This window comes from Passer domesticus, chromosome 8 (genome assembly GCF_036417665.1).
Source record: "Passer domesticus isolate bPasDom1 chromosome 8, bPasDom1.hap1, whole genome shotgun sequence".
In the NCBI taxonomy this organism is placed as follows: domain Eukaryota; kingdom Metazoa; phylum Chordata; class Aves; order Passeriformes; family Passeridae; genus Passer; species Passer domesticus.
The window spans coordinates 42,537,258-42,557,016 of NC_087481.1; the positions used below are offsets into that span (position 1 = coordinate 42,537,258).

Genomic DNA, 19,759 nt, shown 5'->3' on the forward strand with positions numbered 1-19,759 from the left:
AACATCAAAGAACATTTGTAATTTTACAGAATTGTATAGTCCCAGGGAAAATGCTTTCAGGACTGAGTTTCAACAAATACTGTGAAGGAAACAAGGGAAGTAACTACGGATACAAATCAGCCAATACAATGACATAAAGACAAATCTTTGATCCTTTCCTCTCCAGTTTCTGTTAGTTAGGCTGACCTTTGGAAGGAACATTTAAAGATTCAATCTTTTCATTTAAAAGTGTGACTGTAATGCTGGTTAAAGACTGCAGTTGCATATTGTCTACTTCTATCTGTTTGCCTGTATGAAATTCCCTTTTCATGTACTTACTGTTAAAGAATATATAGCTGGCTCCTTATTATCAAGGTCTCTTTCCAATGGACAAAAATGCTGGTACATTGAGCAGTTTTTGTCCCACAGAACTGGGGGTTTCAGGACATATCCACAGCCACCGTTGGCCTCAAACATTGCTGCGTTGAGTTGCAGTGGAAGATCTGTGAAATTAAGGCAGCCAAAACTGACAGAGAGCAATGGTACAATGGAAAAACTGTAACAGTGAAGTCATGTTTGAAGTATCTTTTTAAAAATCAATTTAGTTATGTACTATTCCTGGTTTTCAGAACTATCTATGATTTATGTGTCCAATCTATCCAGTAATTACACAAAACTCTAAGAACAGTTCATTCTTTTCCTTTCCATTGCCTTTATTGAGCTGTAGGGCTTCCCTACAACAGATCTCTGGGAAGTTTCTAGGAACGTGCCCTGAACTGCATAATGAAAGAGCACTGTTGATGACCTAATGGATCCCCCATGGGAAACGTGAAGGAACACAAGATAGGATAGCAAATATTCAATATATGTTTTGATCAACATTAAACCAGCATCCAAGGTAGCGCTTCCAAGTGAAAAATAGTTCAGTACCTTTTTATGCTTGAAATTATCAGAAAGAGATAACAATTACTTGAACTGGGAGAAAAAAAAAAAACAACCTTCAGCAATAAAATGAATATAAAAATGGAAGCATTGCTGTCCAGGCACCTCTGGGTTATCAGGGAATCTGGTGCATTGGCATAAAGCTCCTGGACTCTGAGGTCACTGCTCTCAAGGACCAGACTGTTGTGGGATGAACCTGCTTGTGGCTGGGGGGCAGATACAGGAAGGTCCCCTCGGGAGAGCAGGGAAAAGTAAACAGGGAAAATACAAATTCACGACTTGAGACCTCCTATCACATTTCCAACGTGGGTTTGTGTAGCCTTACCGTCTGTTTGGTAGTTCAGAGCCACGAGCTGCACCCCGTGGAGCCAGAAGATCAGCGGGTGGGGATTGGAGGAGTCGATGCGCGTGGCAGCGGGGTAGGTCCTCAGGAGCTGGCAGGTGGTGTGCTGGATCAGCTTCTGGGAATAGCGCCTGCAGAGCCGCTTGGCAGCGTTCTCGTTCAGCGACGAGATGTGGTAGCACTTGGGAGTCCTTATGATGGCGCTGAGGGAGGCTGGAGAGCTGTAAGGAGAGCAAGGATCTTCCCAGGTCTGCCGCATCGCATCAAAAGGACCTGGAAAATAAACGGTGCCCTCAAGGTACAGCTGCAGGTCCAGAGGCTCCAAAAATGCAATGCTTTCTAGTGGAGGACGTGTGTGTGCTTTGGTTATGCCAGAAAAAGGTGATCCTGGAAAATGGCACTACTCAGGGCGAGTGTCACAGTCCTTCTCACACAGTAAGACAATCCATGAGAGGAAACACAATGTCCCAGTATTGAAATAATACCATGATTAGATGTGCTAACAAGCACTTTCATAAATATATATCTAATTGGCATTTGCCTGAATAAATTAAGGAATAAAATTCCCTTCTTCTCATTTATACATTTCACAGGATGAAGAGAGGCAAGACTGAAAGCCATGTGCTAATTTTCCAGACAGACAGTCTACAGAGACTGCAAAAGTTAGGGGGAAAAGGCAACAAAACACTAATATGCTTTAGAATTAGGCACCACACTTCTTCACTTTTAGGACACTGGCCTCTAGAAGGAAATCTATCCTGTCTGCTGCAGTCATACCCTTGGGCTGCAAGAAATACAGCCCTCTCTGGGCTAGAAAATGAGTTCAAAATATCTCCTTGTGGCAATCACTTGAAAGGCAGGGGATTTAGCCCTTATTCCTGCTCCAGAACTTTTCCTATACTTTCTCTGTATTTCCTTACATCTGTTCACAGGCAGAGACACAATTTCCAGGTTCACAAACTGAATCACCTGCAGAGTCTAATTTGAACAATTACGCATTTGGACTTGGCTGAATTTCAGGCTGCTGAGTTCTACTTCAGACAATAAAAATTCTTTTCTGGACCAGCCCAATAGTCCTGGCTTTCATTTGTACTTTGAAAATATTCACTTATATCTTAAAAAATATAAACTTTAAAACACTTAAAATGTACATTAGCTTTGAACTGTTTATGAATTAGGGTCATCATATGTCTGATCAAGTAATCCTAATATTCCACACTCACCACTTCAGTGGTAATAGTGGTACTGTAATAGCTGCTGTGCTAATGAAAACCATTCCAAAGTTTAACGTTTTACACATTGCAAAGTATTTGATCTTTGACAAATGGTCTTGGTCTGGTACATGTGTTGGATTACAGTGTCATTCCACGTGACTGGTGAAAGAAGATGCTAACTTTACCTTTTCCAGATGCTTTGGCAAGAGCAGCTGACTCCCCAGGGCTCAGCCTGCCAGGATTGTTGCCAAAAATGGACTTCCTGCTTTTTCTTTCTTTTCCTCTGTTAGAGCCAGATGGGTTTAGAGTTGACAAGCCTGTTCCCATAAACGTAAAATAAATGAGCCAAAAAACATGACCAAGAGGGCATGACATTTTCCACCATATTTTACATTATTTTTGAAGGCATGAATACTCCTGTTATATAGCACACAGGACAAGCAGTGTATTTTTCTCCACAATTTAATTTTAACATCTTTAAATATATACACACTTTTATATATGTATATATTATGTATGGTTTTATATATAGTGCATATATGTATGCATTTATATAATGTATATAGAAACCCATATGAAACAATACAATATACAGTTCTCTCTTTGTGATATAACTTTTCTCCATTTTACTTTTTGGCTTGAAGAAGGTAAAGGCTTTCTCTCAAATCACTAAATGGTCCAAACTGATACTAAAAAAATCTGCAGTAACAGTCCCAATGTATTCATCCTAGGAATAATTTTAAAAATATTTTCTACAGAAGCCATAAATCTGCACAGCAGTGAATATCATGGAATTAATCTACATTGTGATACCTACATAATTAAATAAATGCAAGATTATGATTTAAAGATATAATATAATAAATATTATATGTCCAAATGCTGTTGGTTAAACAGTTTAACTTCAAAAATGTTTTCAGAGTCCTCTTCTTCTGTTTATTTGTATTACAGTGTTGGTAAACACAGTCAGGTGTGCAAAATCCATTACATATTTAATGGCCAATACATACTAGGAGTGGAGCTGGAAAGCTCTAGTATAGCTATTATTCATACTTGTGCATTCTAGAAACATAATTATTAAAAGTCATGACCTGAATCCGGGTGAAATAAACAGACTTAATCCCACTTAAGGTCAATTTCTTTTGGTTGGCTTGGAGAGAGCACAAAGCAGATCAAAAGTAAAGTGCACAATAATTATTCTGACACCCACAGCAGTGAGATGTGGGATGCTCTCAGAAAACCAAGATGTATTTGTGATGTAGAATGTAACAAAGCAAATACAGTGTTATGTGCCTAACTCTGACTCCTAAAACTTTCTACATTAATTCACATCAATTCACACCTGCCTAAAGACAGTTCTGGATTTAATACTAATATTTCAAATACAAATGCAAATCATAAAGAGGATGCATTGGCCTCTTGTGATTGAAGTCTGCCCACAGCTGCAAATTTTCAGCTCTCAATCTTCATGGCATGTGTACATGTACTTACTAAAATTATGCACACAGTTTCAATGGAGTTGCTTGGGTTTGTAAAACTCAGAACATACATAAATGTTTTCCACGTTGGAGATGTATTGTCTCTTTGGGCCAAAGCATACACATAAACCACAGAAGATGGTAGAAACTGGGATCAAGGAATATGAATTGACTAGAAGAATGAGGAGTCATGCACTGTGTGCTTCCAGCACTATTTAAACCCAGTTTTCAATGGATCAAATGGATTTGGCAAGTAAGATCCAGTTTCAAAGTCCTGTTGTGGAGACAGTCACTGAGGAAACAAACTAACCTCATAAATCACAGAGTGCAGTGCAGAGCCCTAGGGCTGACAACGCAGCGTGATGGCCACGGGGCACACTGCAGCTGGCAGCTTCCTTTCAGTCCCTGCCATGCTTTGCATGTTACACATCTCTTCCCACAGACAAGCTCCATCTTTCACTCCAATTTAAACTTGACTTCAAAATAAAGCTTTACCAATTCAGAGAATCATCAAATTACAAAATAATAGAGGTTGATAAGGATATGGAAGTCATCTGGTCCAACTCTCTGGTCAAAGTAGGATCAGCTCAGATCCCACCATACTGTACATAAGTCCTATTGTACTACCACAGTGTCAGAGTAAATGTTTTGTGTTTCCCTAGAACCCCAGTGCCATATTCTTCGAGTCACAGAATTTAGTGCCCATCTCATGTGTTAGATATAAGCACAGTGCTTTCTGCTTCTGGACTTAATCCGGAGGATTGCAAGCTTCCCTGCCCTTCTCCCTCTCACCATACTAACTAAAAGGTTAAACTGCAATTGCCACCTTCTCACCATGTGTTTCTGACCAACAGAAAGTCTGCAGGTTTGCAGACCTTAGAAGGGAATTTACAGCATTTTTATATGCAGGGTGCCCCTTTTCATGTTCACTTTAATTTCTTGTGAAGTGATACCATAGGGGCAGATAATCTGATATGATGGAGATGGTGACAATTTCATGCTGGTGAGCGCAGGTGGCTCCCTGCTCTCTCCACTTGAGTGTGCAAATCCTGCTCTTATGCCCTCAGTTTCTCTACTCATTGTGTAAGGATCTCAGCACCAAGGTGACGAGCCATGTGCCAGCAGCAGTGCTCAGGGGTGCTCCACTGTCCTCAGCTTGGGTGACCCAAGAGAACAGACCTCCAGCCTTGCAGATAATGGTGCAATGATACCCAGCATACTGGAATTCAAGTTAAGCAAGGACTGCAAGGTCAAAGAGCACAGAAGCAACAAGAGCCATGGTGGGTTCCTTGTTACCAGAGGTTTTATAAACAAGAAACGTTATTTTCTCCACATGACAAATTCTGTTTTGACCAGGGAACACTTAGGGAAGTCTGTGTTACCCAGTAGGTTAGGGTAAGTGAACATTATGGTCCTTTTTTATAGTCACAAATCAGTGATTAACATTCAGGGATGCAGGCAAGTGTAAACACAGAACAAAATTCTATGAAGACAGAAGAAATAAAGTATTTGCACCATTGATCAGAAACTGGCATGAATTCTACCCTCCCTATTTCCAAAACTCCTGCATTTTCTGAGCTGGTTAGGAACACGGGCACTAGAGCTGCACAGCCATGGATCTAGCAGCCTTATTCATCATTCATGGGCAATACTGGGCAGGGCACTGCACCACCTCTGTGCCCTCCAGCTGAGCAGAGGAACCCAGGCAGTGGCATGGTGGCCATGCAAGCCTACATTCCCTCAGAGGAGGCAGTATTTGTCTCAAAGGAGACAACGTTTGTTGGAAAAGTAATTTCTACAGCATTATGTGTTCATCTGTGAAAGGAGATAATATTCTTAATTGTTCTGTTCATGATCCTTTTAAAGCAAGAGGAAAAAATCTGAGAAGGAAAGCAGGTATTTCTTTAATAACCAGTATTACATTAAAAATTAAATACTTCTAACTTTTCTTAGACCATCAGAAATTTTTATGTGTCAAAATGCTTGGAATAACCCAAACTATCCCCATTTAATCTTGAATACCTTTCTTTAAAAGAAAATATTTTACTTGAAAGATATCTCATTGCAGATTTCATTTTAAAAAGAGTATCAGATTTGGATATTTAGAAGTCATTATTTTTACAAGTGACACCTACAATTTTTAAAGTTATAAAAGATTATAGAAGAATGTCTGTCCATTTTTCAGCATGTTTATCTTGCCTATTTGACACTATTTTATGTTTGGTTAGCTTCTCTAATCTGATTATAGTTCTGTTTGTGTAAGATCATGACTTGGCAGAATTGCTAACTTTTCCACAGAGAACCATTCCACTAAAGAACAGATTTTTCATTCAAAACATTAAACATATCAATAAACAATAAATTCTCAATTTAAAAGTATTTATGTACATAGTATGAGCCAAAATATACCCAACCTCATATTTCAGTACTGAACAAGTGCCTGTTAGTGATCTCTTCAGTAACTCCCTCTCTTTTTCTCTGCAAAAGTTATTCTTCCTACTGTACAGAAGAAGATTCCCCGATTTCCATAACTGCTTCCATGAAGACTGAGGGAGAGCGTGCAAGCAGCTGCCCTCACCCACCTATGAAAAGGTGCAATTTATCCTTGCAATGGCTCCTCTCCTCTCCACTTAGGAAAGAACAGAAAATGCAGCTATAGGCAAAGGTGAACACACTAAACAAAGGTCACTTAAAGAAATGTGACACACTCTACCTTCTTAAGAGTATTTTCCTTCTTAATTCAGTAGGTCCTTACATGGAAACTCAGAGCTCTTAAGATAAAGCTTTCTGTCATCTGGCATTTGGCAGTGAAGCAGTTGTCTAAGTTGTGAAGACTGGCAAATTTCACTTTTGTAAACATTTTAATATGACAAACAGTATGTATTCACATAATTTATGAACACTACTTCTCAGCCAGGAGCTGCTATTATGGAGACTACCAAATCATGAAGAACGAACCTCCTCGACTACTTCAAACTAACTCAAAACATAAACATAATGTCTCCGGGAATTAGAAAGCTTAAAGCAATAGAACAGGGCAGTACACTTACCCGGGAACTTTACAGCTTGACAGTAAATGACAAGATCTGATAGCTCTGGAGCTATTTGTCTGCTTTCCTTCTTATTCTGTGGAAGATAGAATTCTTCACCCAGCTCCATGTCGTAAACCTGAGTGATAACACCAAGGATATTTAATAATATTACTGAATGTAGAAGAACTCTTGCATATCTTATTTATGTCTTTGAAATATTTCATCTCTTTCTTCCTGTATGATTTCTGCTCTCACCTAACAAATCTCCAGCCCACGTGCACATTTCTGATCAATACCTGTTACTGATTCTGCAGGAATGTGTAAAGGCCTTATTCAGTCAGTTCTACAAACATTTAGATGAAACACATCCATGTTGAGAAGAATCTACAATACAGTAAACAGCAATACACTGGTTCCTTTTTCAGATGATTTAATAAGAGATGCTTGATTATCTGATATTTTAGTGCAGTATTTTAAACTTATTTTGAAGCATAAAGATGCTGAAGATTCAGATGAAATCTTCAGTTCCATCAATATTAATTTTCAGCCAAGCAGCCTATATATATATATACACTATAACGTATGAGGATTTCTCTTGAACAGTATGTTGAGCATTTGTTCTACTTTGGCTATTTTCTCTGGTGTCTTTCCATGCTTCCTATTGTTTCTCTTCATTAAAGTGCATTTGCTATCTGATGTCTCAGTTACCTAAACTGTTTAAACCTGGTTATATATAAACGTGCAGCTGAGAAGAAAGAGGGAAAAAGCAGAACTACCTTTCCTTTATTATTGTAAGTAGCACAATCAGCTTTCTTTAGTCGTTTTGCAGACTCTTCATTATATTCAAACTGCAGTTTATCACTTGATAATTTATTCTCAGGTCGATCTTCAAGAATATTATCTAAAAATTAACAGGATTTTAATAAACATAAAGCCAAACAATTTCAACTGGAAATTTAATTTGAATTAACAATACTTGTGGACAGTGTTGTGAATCTTATACGAATAATTAGATGCTAAAATAATGCATTTACTGGTCAGAGCATCATCCTGTAGTAGTAACCTACTATTAAAATATTTAATGCCTGGATTTGGTTAAGACACAGTCTTTCCTTTAAAGCCCATCCTTTTGTGCTCAGAAGATCTTTAAAACCAAACCATCTAATGAATTAAGTTTTCCACCTGAAAACAACTGATATTCCTGAATGACAAAAAAAATTACCAAAGATCAAGCACAATTAACCCCATCAAATATGTACACATTTTGTACAGCAATTTTTGGCTTTCCTCTTCTTACTTTCACCATGCACAAATATTTTTTACATCTGTAGAAATACCTCTTCGAAGCTACATATTTTTCAGAGAACAGTATGCCTAATAATGATGTGGTCTTTCTGGACCAAAATGTTGCAGTTGTCACAAAAGGAATGGTTTCAATTTATTCCTGATAATCCTGATGCTTTGACCATATTCTTTTTAAGCATAACAAGTGTCACACATGCAGGCTTCTAACAGTTCCTGCCCAGTTAACAATGCCATACAAGAATATCTGCTTGCATTTATAATATGAAGTAGAAACTATACATTCACACTGTCACATTGAACAGGCTGAAGATGCAGTGCTGGTTTCATGCAGTTAAAATGCTCAACCAAGTGGCTTTTACCTTCCTGGCTGTTAGGAGCAGGAGAAGCATTAAGGACATCAGCTACAGGGAAACGAGTCAGAGAGGGAATAAGAGTAAAGGGAATTAAGATTTAGAGTCAGAGAAATGAAAAGTAAGTGTCAGTTGTAAAAATATTAGCCTTACACAAAAAAATGTATCGGTAAGAAAAATAAATCTGAATCTCTTTTAGAAAGTTTACAGGCCATTATTTAGATTAGTTTTAACAAAATATTAAGATAATTAAAGACTTCAAAAAATAACCATTGTAATAAAGTAGTAAACCATGCTGCAGATTCCTTCATATACTGGAAGGTATAAGTATTTCTTACTAGACTCAGATTTTTCAAACCTTCTCTTAACTAGAACAGAGCTAAAAAGTCACTTACTGCAATCAGTTTGCAAAATTTTCTTTGCAAATCTGTTAGCAAAGATTTGAGTTTTCACTGCAATTTACATCTACAGCATCTCCACCCTGTTGCTCCCAAAAAGTATGCTCAAGTAGCCAGCTAGGCCAACTTTCAGGCAAAATGCAACCAAAGGCAGCATTGACATCAAACTCATAAACAACATTGCTATTCCACAAGCAGTATCAAGTCTTGAACTGCATTTGTTAATTTTGTGACTATTTTTAAAATCACTTAACACAGGAGCAAGTAATGTAAACAAGAACCACCTGGAAAGAAGTCCTGCGCTGCAGGACATGCTCGAGCCTTACATCTCTGAACATGGCACCTAGAACTTAAATGGGTCCCCACCAGAATGAAAAGTGCAGGGAGTGAAGCACTTCACTGCTCTCTCAGGAGAACGTCCCCAGCTGTGTCAGACCAGTTGTCCATCTAGGCCAGTGTTCTCTTTCTGATAGTGCCAACAGAGCAACCAGCCATTAATCACCACCCCAGCAACCACAATCACTGAATGATAGGGATGTTGGATGAAATACTGCTACCAATAACAACTGCTTATACATCTCTTCATGAATTTGTCCAATCCTTTTTTAAATATGCTGATGCCATTTGGCTCTGCAATTTCCCATGCCGGCACATTCCAGAAGTTTACTACCAGCTGCACAAACAAGTATTTTACCTGTTTTAGACTGATCTTCCACTTGTTTTACTGAGCACCTGTTAGATCTAACAAGTAACATTCTGTGCTTCCCTTAATCCACCACTTCATGATTTAGTAAATCTGTTTCCAACTCACCCCTCAGTCCTCTTCTCTACCAGCTGAAGAATTCCAGCCTTTTCAGACTCATGCAAGGACACTGCTTACCCAGCTCATGCCTGAGCTAGAATATTCATGTCTTATTACTACAGTTCTAACAAAAGCACTGTAACAAGCAAGCAAAGAAATATATATAGTTACCATCAGAGAGAGATTCATAGTCATAGTCATATTCATCCTCTTCATCTTCTTCCTCTTCATTGGTAGGTGTGGGGTTGCTAGCACCGTTGCTAGCCTGTGCTTGCAAATGTGCCAGCTGGTGAGCCTACAACAGAAACACTTACTACATCACTGCTAAGCACTTTTAAAGAGAAAAAGAGTTTTCATGTTTGTATCTTGTTTTGTTTCCATGAAAGCACTGAATACATTAAGTGATAAATAACTAAGATTGTTAAGATTATGATAAAATAACAATGTAGGGGTTTGAACATAAAGAGAACTTGTATTGCAAGAAAAACACTTATTAAGATATGAAACCTAATTAATTATGGAAAAATGTCAAAACTGCACATCATTCAAAACTGCCTTTTCCCAACGTGAGATACGCTGTTTCAGAAACAGTTAAATACTTTTTCAAAAGATGGTAATTATCCATGTACTGGTATGATCAGTGTGATTTACTCATCTGATAACAATAATTTAAGTCTAATGCAATTGTGTTTACATTTTGAGTAATGGCAATTAGTTTTCAAGGATTCAACTGAACTGCTGACTAACCATAGACATTATTAGATTGAGGCTACTTGAGATGCAGCCCTAAATTTTAGAAATCAAAAAAAATCTCACATGGGAATAAACACTATTTGAGTAGCAAAGTCTCCCACAAAAAGTCAACAAAAAAATTTGAGTATTTGACTGGCCTAAATTTGAAAAAAGAAACAAAGCAGAACTCTACCAAAAATTACTACATACTGTAAAGACACACACATACTCAATGCATATGACTATTTTTCAATAAACATGAGTAGTAAATGTTAAAACCACAGAGAAAAGGATTAATTTATGTTTGTCACGAAGAGCATGTGGTGTTAATCATAATATTATGAAGTTTTATAAAATTAAAAGACACTAAAATTAACTTAAGCTGTAGCTATAATTTACTATATGTGTTGTCTACTTATTTGACAGCACTGCAATCCACTGTGAGTTATTCAAGCATGAATGTGCATTAGATTATTCTGCTGTACATTGGAATTAGCAAATATTTCAAACACAAATGAACTATTTCTAACAAGAGCTGGGTCTTGCTGCTTGCTCTTAAGAAAGGACTATACCTTTTGTTTCAATATATCCACTGGTGTTTGATGGGCTTTCAGCTTCTTGTTTTTAAGCAGGATTTTTCTTCTCAGCTGGCCAGGGGAAGGCAGCATGGGATCATCAGAAAAGTCACTCTCAAACAAAAACTTCGTCACCAACTTATCTCCAAATACATTCTGCAATATCAAGAAGAGGTGATGTATTATGGAAAAGCCCAGGGCTCGTGCTTGGAAGGCCTGATGGTGGTGGACAGCCTACCTTGAAGATCTCGGCCATCTTGCGCTGCTGGGGCAGCGAGCAGTGGTTCTCTATGGAGATGATGACCGGCATGTCCGAGGTGATGAACGCGTTGCGGTCGATGGCTTCCACCACCTCCTGCCACAGACAGAGAGGCCATTGAAAGGACATGGCAGAATTCTGCAGCTCTCTGTTAACCTACTGCTAGCTGGGAGGGGAGATGTCACTACAGGACATGAAACAACATGTACTAACATTTATGTATTTCCAAAAGTGACAGTGGACTGGAGGGCGAAAGTGCCACCTCTCCAATGACACTGGACAAACCAACAGTCCATCAAATCTCTCCTCTTCCATAAAAGAATGCAAAACAATAAGTTATTTACATAAAGTGTGTGAGAAAGTTCATTACAAGAATGTAAATATCAGAAGGCTTAGAAAAACTTAAGAAATCAGAGCAACAGGGAGACATCTGCTTTCCTCTGTAAGAAGGAAGAGGCCACTCTGTGCTTTCAAAGCAAGCTGGCATCTTGTTACAACACAAGTGGTAACGCCTACTTTTGTTACTTAGGTACCAACAAAAAGACATAAAATGACACTACATATGCTACAAAAACTAACTTGAAAGCATATTTACCGCTGAGAATTTAATGTCTGACATAATCTATAGCTTATATTCTATTAGAATTTAGCCCATTAGAAAACTTGTATTTTTCTAGTAGGCAATTTTTTTCCCCTTCATTACAGAAAAAAAAAACTTCTAATTTTTTTGTTTCTATGTCCAATTACCAGCATACCTTAAAAGATATCTTTGTAGTAAGAGTGTGCCCATGATAAATGATAGGCATCCCATCATCACCATCCCAGCAGTCCAATTCTACACTTCTGCAGCCTTGTAAAAGAACCTACAATGCAATTGAACAGCGTAAGCACATCTAAGCTACAGTACCATGCCATCAAAGCAGAAGACAGACATTGCAGAGCTGAATGAAAGTCCAGTGAATCAGCAAAATTGCTGGAAAGAGCAATCTCTGTGAAGTGAACAGCCCATGGAATGTACAGTCCCCAGCTAACTTCATTCCCTAACTGAATTCCTTATTTCCCATTGAAAAAGACTGGAAAAATTAAGCAAAGCATGTATGCTCTTGGGAGAATTACCATAAAGCTTTGAAATTCATGGTATCATACAGGACACATGGATTCTGCTTGCAGCGGTGGTTCTTATTGTATGGCTTAATTTTCTGAGAGAGAGAGGAACATTCCCATATTTCTACCTTCAAAAACAGCTATAGAGCAACATGGCAATTTATTTCAGGTTGCTCCCATGACAGCTTATGGGGAAAGCACCTACAGTTTGTTTGGTAGTTTTTTTGTTATTATTAGTTTTATAAATTAAAGATAGTCTGAAAACGAAGAAAGTTAAGAAACACAACTTTGTGTTAAGAAACACAACTTTGAGTATAGTTACAATGGAAATGTGCTACACCATGTTAATCAATTATATTAACCTATTTACAGCCATCAATTAATTCATCAATTTTTAAATTATTCATTTATTTATTTTAGAAAGCCATTGCTAGAAAAAACAAGGAAGCAAAGAGGAAGGATGAAGGAAGAGACGAGCTAACCCATCTTTTGGTAGTCCAGCTTATTATTGTGATCATTATTTAGCATGTCTGTCATCTGTACTACAAGCTAATATTTTATTGAATAGAAAGATCCTAAAAGTCAAAACCATTTCCAGCAAAACCATTCATGAACAAATAAAAAATTACTTCTACTCAAAACCTGAATACTTTTATTCAGACAGCTGTGTCCATAGCTGGCACTCCACCACTTCTGCGAGAGCCAGACACACTGAGCCAGGACAAAGTGCCCCTTCAGCTGGCAACAAGCACTTGAGGGAGAGGAAGAAGCTTTTCTTAATCATGCAAGCTTTGAAGGCAGTTGATCTCTATCTCACTTCCCATCTATTACCAACACAATACTAAGATCACTGTGCAGTGCTACTACAGGAACCTCTGCAATTGCTTTACTCAGTGCATTCACGTTATTCAGGATTTCCTAACACATGCCTACAAGCCCAGGTGAAGGAGCACATGGGACAGCAGATGAGTCCATTCTCAGTGATGAGTCATTAACTCTCAGCACAATGCTGCCAGGAAGTTTGATGCTTTCTCCAGCATTTGTAAACACAGAAACACACACACACACACACACACACATATATATACACAAACAAATACAGAATTGAAAGCCCAAGGGAGAAATTGTTCCTTCCCTGGTCAGCACAGATCAGCCATAAAATTTAAAACCTGTAGAATATTCCTAGAAGTAACATTTTTAGAAGTTAAAGTTCTATTTGAAATTAGTCTTTGCAGTGCAATGTACAGTATCTCAGTAGTGTTTCTGACATCTGAATGAACTAAAATATTAGATCAGTCTTTCCTGTGGGAAAGTCTAATTTTAGTAGGTTGGGTCAGACCGACTGGTGTCTAAATGCTATGAATCTCAAACTAAACCCATTTTTTTGTTTTAGAAAAGGCATTTGAGCACAACTGTGCTTACAAGGCAGCTTTCCCACACATCATGTTTTCCAACATTTTGCAAGCAGGGGTTTAGGACATTTAGATTTTCAAAGTAAAAAGGTCATGTTCCTGAAACTTGCCAGTAAAACAAACAAGTTCATGTTGAAAGCTACGCAACAATCCAATCCTGCATACCTGGCTGTAGAGCTCCACTGAGGACTCCCCTTTAAGCTGATGGCCAGTAAGGTAAGTATTGTGTGAGGATTCTATGTAGTAATATGAGAGAGGAAAGTGCAAGTCCTCAGCATTCTCCTGTGATTCATCATTTTTGGAGGCAAAATTGTCTTTATCCATCAAAAATCTGGAAGTGAGAAGATGTGAGGAAATTTTATGCTGTGATGAGCATTTTGTGACTCTCCGAGAAACATCAACACACTGGTATCATCTTTTTACATATATATACAAACATATATTATATATAAGAATGTAAGAAGTAATTACCTTGCAAATCCTTCAAAAGATAGCAGCCCCTGCTGGCACATGTTTACACTAGGTTCAAATTTCTATGAGAAGGAAGAAATCAAAGATATATATAATAACAATTCTTAGAAACATGTCTTTGTCATGTTTTTATATGTAGTCTGCTCATAGCACTAAACATTTAGTATTTAAACACAGTCTTTTTGTAGATAAAGTAATCTGGTGCCTGCAAACTGTGTTTCACAAATGACTACACAAACATACTAAAATCATAAATCAAGGAACAATTCAGGCTGAAAGGGATGTTGGGAGATTGCCTAATCCAACCTCCTGTTCAAAGCTGAGACAGAAGTTAAATTGAAATTGAGAAAGATTTATGATCAGGTGTCCTACTCCTATCTAGTATACTTAAATACCATATACCACCAACTGAACATGAGTTGTGGTATTCCAACTCGAACTTTCTTTAGAACTTCTGTCTTTTAAACTCTGCAATTCTATCTTACATGTTGATACTTATAGACAGTTTTAGCCTTTGTTAACTGTTAAACAGGGGCTTAGTTTTGGAGTATATTAATTGTGCATGGAGGAATTTGGAAGAATAAAGATTTTTCTCCACATTTTCTAAAATCTTCAGCCATGGTACATAAGGGAATAAAATGGCGCCATGTTTGCTCTGGAAAATTTTTTTACAATAAAACAAAAATATGTGGAAATGGTGCTTTTTAAAGTTGCAAAGTAAGATTATGCTCAATCAAATGTGGTCCCAGAAAGAAAAAATAAAAGCGTTTTCATGAACACTTTTCCTAGGCGGTGACATCCCTTCCCTGCTAAAGCACACATTGCTAATAAAACTATTTATTTGCATTTTTAAATGGATATATTTATGGACATCCATACAATTTTCTGGCCCAAAATAAAGATAGTATTGAATTTTAAATTCAAGTAAACCACAGAGACAATATCAGTGTGAAAGGAGATACCCACACAGATGCTATTCTGAACAATACACAACGTAATGGGGAAAATAATATGGAAGTAACAGGAGTTCTAATAAAAAGGAAATGCAAGATATTTGTATTACAGACCTGGATAATACTGAGGATTTCATCATAGGTGCAGTGTTCTCCTTGGCAATTCACTAGGAAGTCGTTCAGCTGCTGGATTCCTACTCCAAATACTCCCAGTGATGTGCTTTCAACTCCAGTACCATTGGTTACAATGCTGGCAGCAGCAATAGCATCAGATATTTGCCTCTGGTTGTCTGATAGCTGCTGCCTGCTCTTAATGAACAAACCAAGGTCTGAAACATTTCTAGTCAATAAATCTTAAAAGAAAAATGAGGAAATAAAAATATAAGCTAAACAATTATGTGTATTACATATCCTGTATAGAATATAATCTAGCATACAATACACACAAGTATCTCACGGGGTGTTTTAGCAGTAAATTAGAACAAAATCATCTTGTTTCTACCCACTAATAAAAGAGAGAGCATTAAGCATGCATGTGAGCAGACTACAAGTGTCCAATTACTCTGAACAAAATCCTGAAACCTTTAACATGGATCCCAGGACTCTCCTGCTCCCTCTCACCACCACAAACAGCCTCAAAGCCTTCCTTCACTGTGTGCAACTCCACACCCTTCCTGTTCAATTGCCCTTTATCTTCTTCCAGTTTCATATGCCAATTGTTCTGCACCCTCCCCACAAGCTGCTTGGCAGAAAGATTATTTTCTTTACATGTGGCCAAAGTCCCAGACAGATTATGGTAAGTGAGGAATGTAAAGGGGGACAGAGGCTTCCTTCCCCTTTATCCCACATAAAACAGATCCACTAGGAAAGCAGATAAGAAAAAAACCAGCCACATGGGACACAGGGCACAGCCTCCTCATTTCTCCTCCCTATATTTGCTCAGTGTTTTAGCCCTTTCAGGGCTCCTGCAACCTGAACAGATCCTTGGCCTCAGCCATTCAGCAACAAACTTTATTCCTCTGCTATTACCAGTTACAAATATATCTGGCTAATGGAAAGCTGGAATACTTTTCCTTCCCTTTATTTTTGTCTTCTATTCCATTAACTAGGTATTATTAGGGCAGGCATAGCAGCAGTGCTCTACTTAAACTTGTAACTGATAAGGAGACTGACTGAGACACATTTTATTAAGGCAAATAACTGAAGCTGCTCAGCAGTCTAACAATTGCATTTTTCTCATTAACAAACCTAAATCAGGCTGGAATCCACTGCTATTTTCATCAATCTTCAAATTAGTATAAAGTGGAGCAGGCTCTAAGCCAGATCGATTGCAAGGCACAGCGTAAACATCAAAAAGGTCTTTCAGATCCTTGCGGCTCCGGACACTGCAAAAAGAGCAGAAAAATTCAGTTTTTGCTCTTTTATAAACTTGGATGAATGAAATTAGTACAGAAAATAAAGATCTTTTACCTGAAAGATTTGAAGAGCTCTACAAATTCCACAAAGGTCATGCTACTATCAGACACCATGAAGTTCTGAAATCCCTTCATTCCTCCTTTGACACGGCCATGCCAGCTACTGCTGCTCCATGTGCTAAATGAAAAAAAGACTGCTGTAGTTTGGTCACATTAAACTTATATTTAACTGAAATATTATACATTAGTGTATTAACAGTTTATTTGTGCTCTCCTTAATGCATTTATTACCAATATCTGGAAGAAGCAAATAAAGCACCATCTTAAAAGATGCATAATAATGTTTTTTACCTTCTTGGTTTATAACAGCTATTTTTTTTCTTCAAGACAACTGCAAACTTTATCAGAATGAATGATGCATATTATGCAATTTAAAACTTTCACATGGAAAAAGGCCTGATGCACATGGCACAAATGAAAGCACTTATTTTCCCTTTAAAGAAAACAATGCCAGTATTCTTGTAATGAAGGCTGTGTATAAGGTTCATTGAAGACAAAATAATAAAACAGATTGTTCTGTAACGGCAATCATTAATCTAAACTGTGCAGCTGAACAACATTTTTGAAGTAGAACCAACACATTTCCAAAAGTCACATCCCAAAATCTTTAGGCTTCTAGGGGATTTACAGCAGTAAGTACAGTTAGGCCTTAGTTGAGCAGCATGAACACGCCCTTAGTGAACTACATGGAGTAACTTGTAATGAGGGGCTGAGATCTTGAGCACCTTCTGGGGCCTAAACACCAATGAACACACATTGCAGGAATGGGATCTGCCAGCAACATCCTGAAAAAGGCAGGATCTAAGCAACCACACAAATATCAAGAACTATCTAGTTTGAACCATAATTAACTGCACAAGTTACAGTATTTCCTTCAAAATGTCAGAACACGTCAGAATTTATTACTCTCTAATGTTCAAATATGCAGATCCGTTCTTCTACGAATTTTGCCGTCAGGCTCAGTACAAATTGTTCAGACAGTTGTGATGGAAAAACAGGACCAGCTTGTTGTCCACTATTCCTAAAGACATGCCTGCAAGCAGGTGACTTTCTACACAAATAGGCTGGACCAGATTCCTGAGTTTACTCCTGGCATGGGATGGATGCAGGCAATTGAAAACAAAATGTGATTTTAAAGTATTAAAAAATACCATCTACTTTAGTTGATAATATTGATTTTGTTTGACATCACTATGGAAAGTACTGACATACTGCATAAAACTTTTTTAGCTGAAATAATTCCCAGCATTTTTATAAGACAGGAAAAATAAACCATGATGAGGAAAGCCTCTAGATTCCAGAAAACAGACTGGAACTGCAGAGAACCAAATGGGAGACCAAGAGCAGAAGAAAATATCTCACCATTTCACCCAATCTGATCACCAAAGATTATCTTCCAGAGTAATGGGAAATCAATACAAACAAAAGGTTTTAAAAAAAAAAGCCAAAACCCCCACAAAAACTCCACCATCACCAACAACCAAAATTGCAATTAGTAGCAGTCTGGATTGACTGCTGAGCAAGGAGGTTTACTCTCTCTTCCCAAAAAAGCCCCCATCTCTAGTTTTCTGAATCCTGTGCTCCGCGTCCCAGTATCTTATCAACCATCCTCCTGCTTCCTCCACCTTACAAGCAGCACTAGATTTCCAAGGAACTTGGAAATTCATCAGATGCCCATCTGCTTTGTAGGAATGACAAAAGCAGCTGCATGCTACCTGTGTTCAGAATAAAACTCTCTCCAGTGCTCCAAATTTCTTAATGGCTCATGAAAACTGGGTCAAGATAATGGGTCAAACCTGTAAATCTGTTCTGAGGAAGACACCTTCAGGACAGATGAAACAGCCACAAAGTACATCCTGAGCAAGTTCTATCAAGAAGGGTCATAGCAAACTTGGGACTGCTCTGCAAAGTGATGCTGTGGAAGTGCCAGACAGCTTTGCCAGGGAAAATCTGTGACAACTGGGGGAGGTCCACAGTGCTTAGCTACACACAGATCCATGCAGAAACCCAGGCCTGAGAGGATTTAAAGGAACATGAGCTGTCATTTTCCAGGGAATGTGAGTTCTCCATTGAACCTTTTAATCTAATTTAGAGACAACAACTTTTGGCATAAAAGATTTGCAAAACAGAATAATTTTCCAGAGATTGTAAAGCAGTATTTCTTCAGTTCAGTGTAAAAGAAAGCTGTTCTGACCCTTAAAAAAAAATGTTTACCAAGACAAATCCAAGTTTGTGAATGACAGTGAAAAATAAAAGGGACACAGAGGCTCACAAAGCAGTGTTAGCCCAACCACACTTTCAGAGGTTATTCTACTAATCACACCTGTTGCCAAATCCAACTATTTAAAGCATAAATACAATCCCCAAGAAATACATAGCTGAAACCATTGTACAAGACATGTCTCTACAAATATAATGATCTATCAGCAGCAGTAATCTCTTCCATTGTTAACTGTAGCTCTCCTGGAACCCCCAAGATTCACACTCATAATGATAGTTCTGCATTCCTTCTCCAGAAAGGCACTGGAAAGTCTCTGCTGAGACTGACTTCTTGTATGTAATGAAGTACTGTCCACATCCCTGACATATTATTAATACTGTAATTACTACTACCATCACCATTAGTATCCACAGCATTAATATAATAGTGCACTATGATACTGGACATATTGCAACAGCATAACCTTTTACACTGCTGAAGTGGCACAAAAAGGATGAATTTTCAGAAAACAGAGGCCTGTAAGAGAAAGACTCCAAGTTAGTTCCTCCATTTCCCAAGACAGTACTACAGTCATCACCAGGAATGTCAGCAAAGGTTATTACTCCCTCAGGTAGAAATCATTTGTGATGAGAAACCTCAGAACTTCAGTTCACACATCAGTAACATTTCTGTTGATTTTCACTATACAAAAAATGCCTATAACTCTGTTTTGGA

The 19,759-nt window shown here is 38.0% G+C and overlaps 1 protein-coding gene across 5 annotated transcripts in view; it reads right to left on the minus strand.

Annotated features, from left to right (window-relative positions):
• The window catches only part of PLCE1 (phospholipase C epsilon 1), a 138,655-nt gene that overhangs the window by 11,996 nt on the left and 106,900 nt on the right, over positions 1–19,759 (minus strand). For 3 of the 5 annotated variants that reach the window (XM_064430854.1, XM_064430852.1, XM_064430856.1), the window contains 15 exons: positions 16,820–16,942; positions 16,598–16,734; positions 15,464–15,702; positions 14,397–14,458; positions 14,091–14,256; positions 12,165–12,272; positions 11,389–11,505; positions 11,148–11,306; positions 10,015–10,138; positions 8,653–8,694; positions 7,765–7,889; positions 7,007–7,124; positions 2,664–2,795; positions 1,247–1,537; positions 319–482 (listed from right to left, as the gene is read on the minus strand). In XM_064430854.1, the coding sequence (XP_064286924.1) occupies positions 319–482; positions 1,247–1,537; positions 2,664–2,795; positions 7,007–7,124; positions 7,765–7,889; positions 8,653–8,694; positions 10,015–10,138; positions 11,148–11,306; positions 11,389–11,505; positions 12,165–12,272; positions 14,091–14,256; positions 14,397–14,458; positions 15,464–15,702; positions 16,598–16,734; positions 16,820–16,942 (2,107 nt within the window). The remainder of the gene's footprint in view (positions 1–318; positions 483–1,246; positions 1,538–2,663; positions 2,796–7,006; positions 7,125–7,764; positions 7,890–8,652; positions 8,695–10,014; positions 10,139–11,147; positions 11,307–11,388; positions 11,506–12,164; positions 12,273–14,090; positions 14,257–14,396; positions 14,459–15,463; positions 15,703–16,597; positions 16,735–16,819; positions 16,943–19,759) is intronic. The other 2 variants (XM_064430853.1, XM_064430855.1) reach the window with 1 other exon arrangement.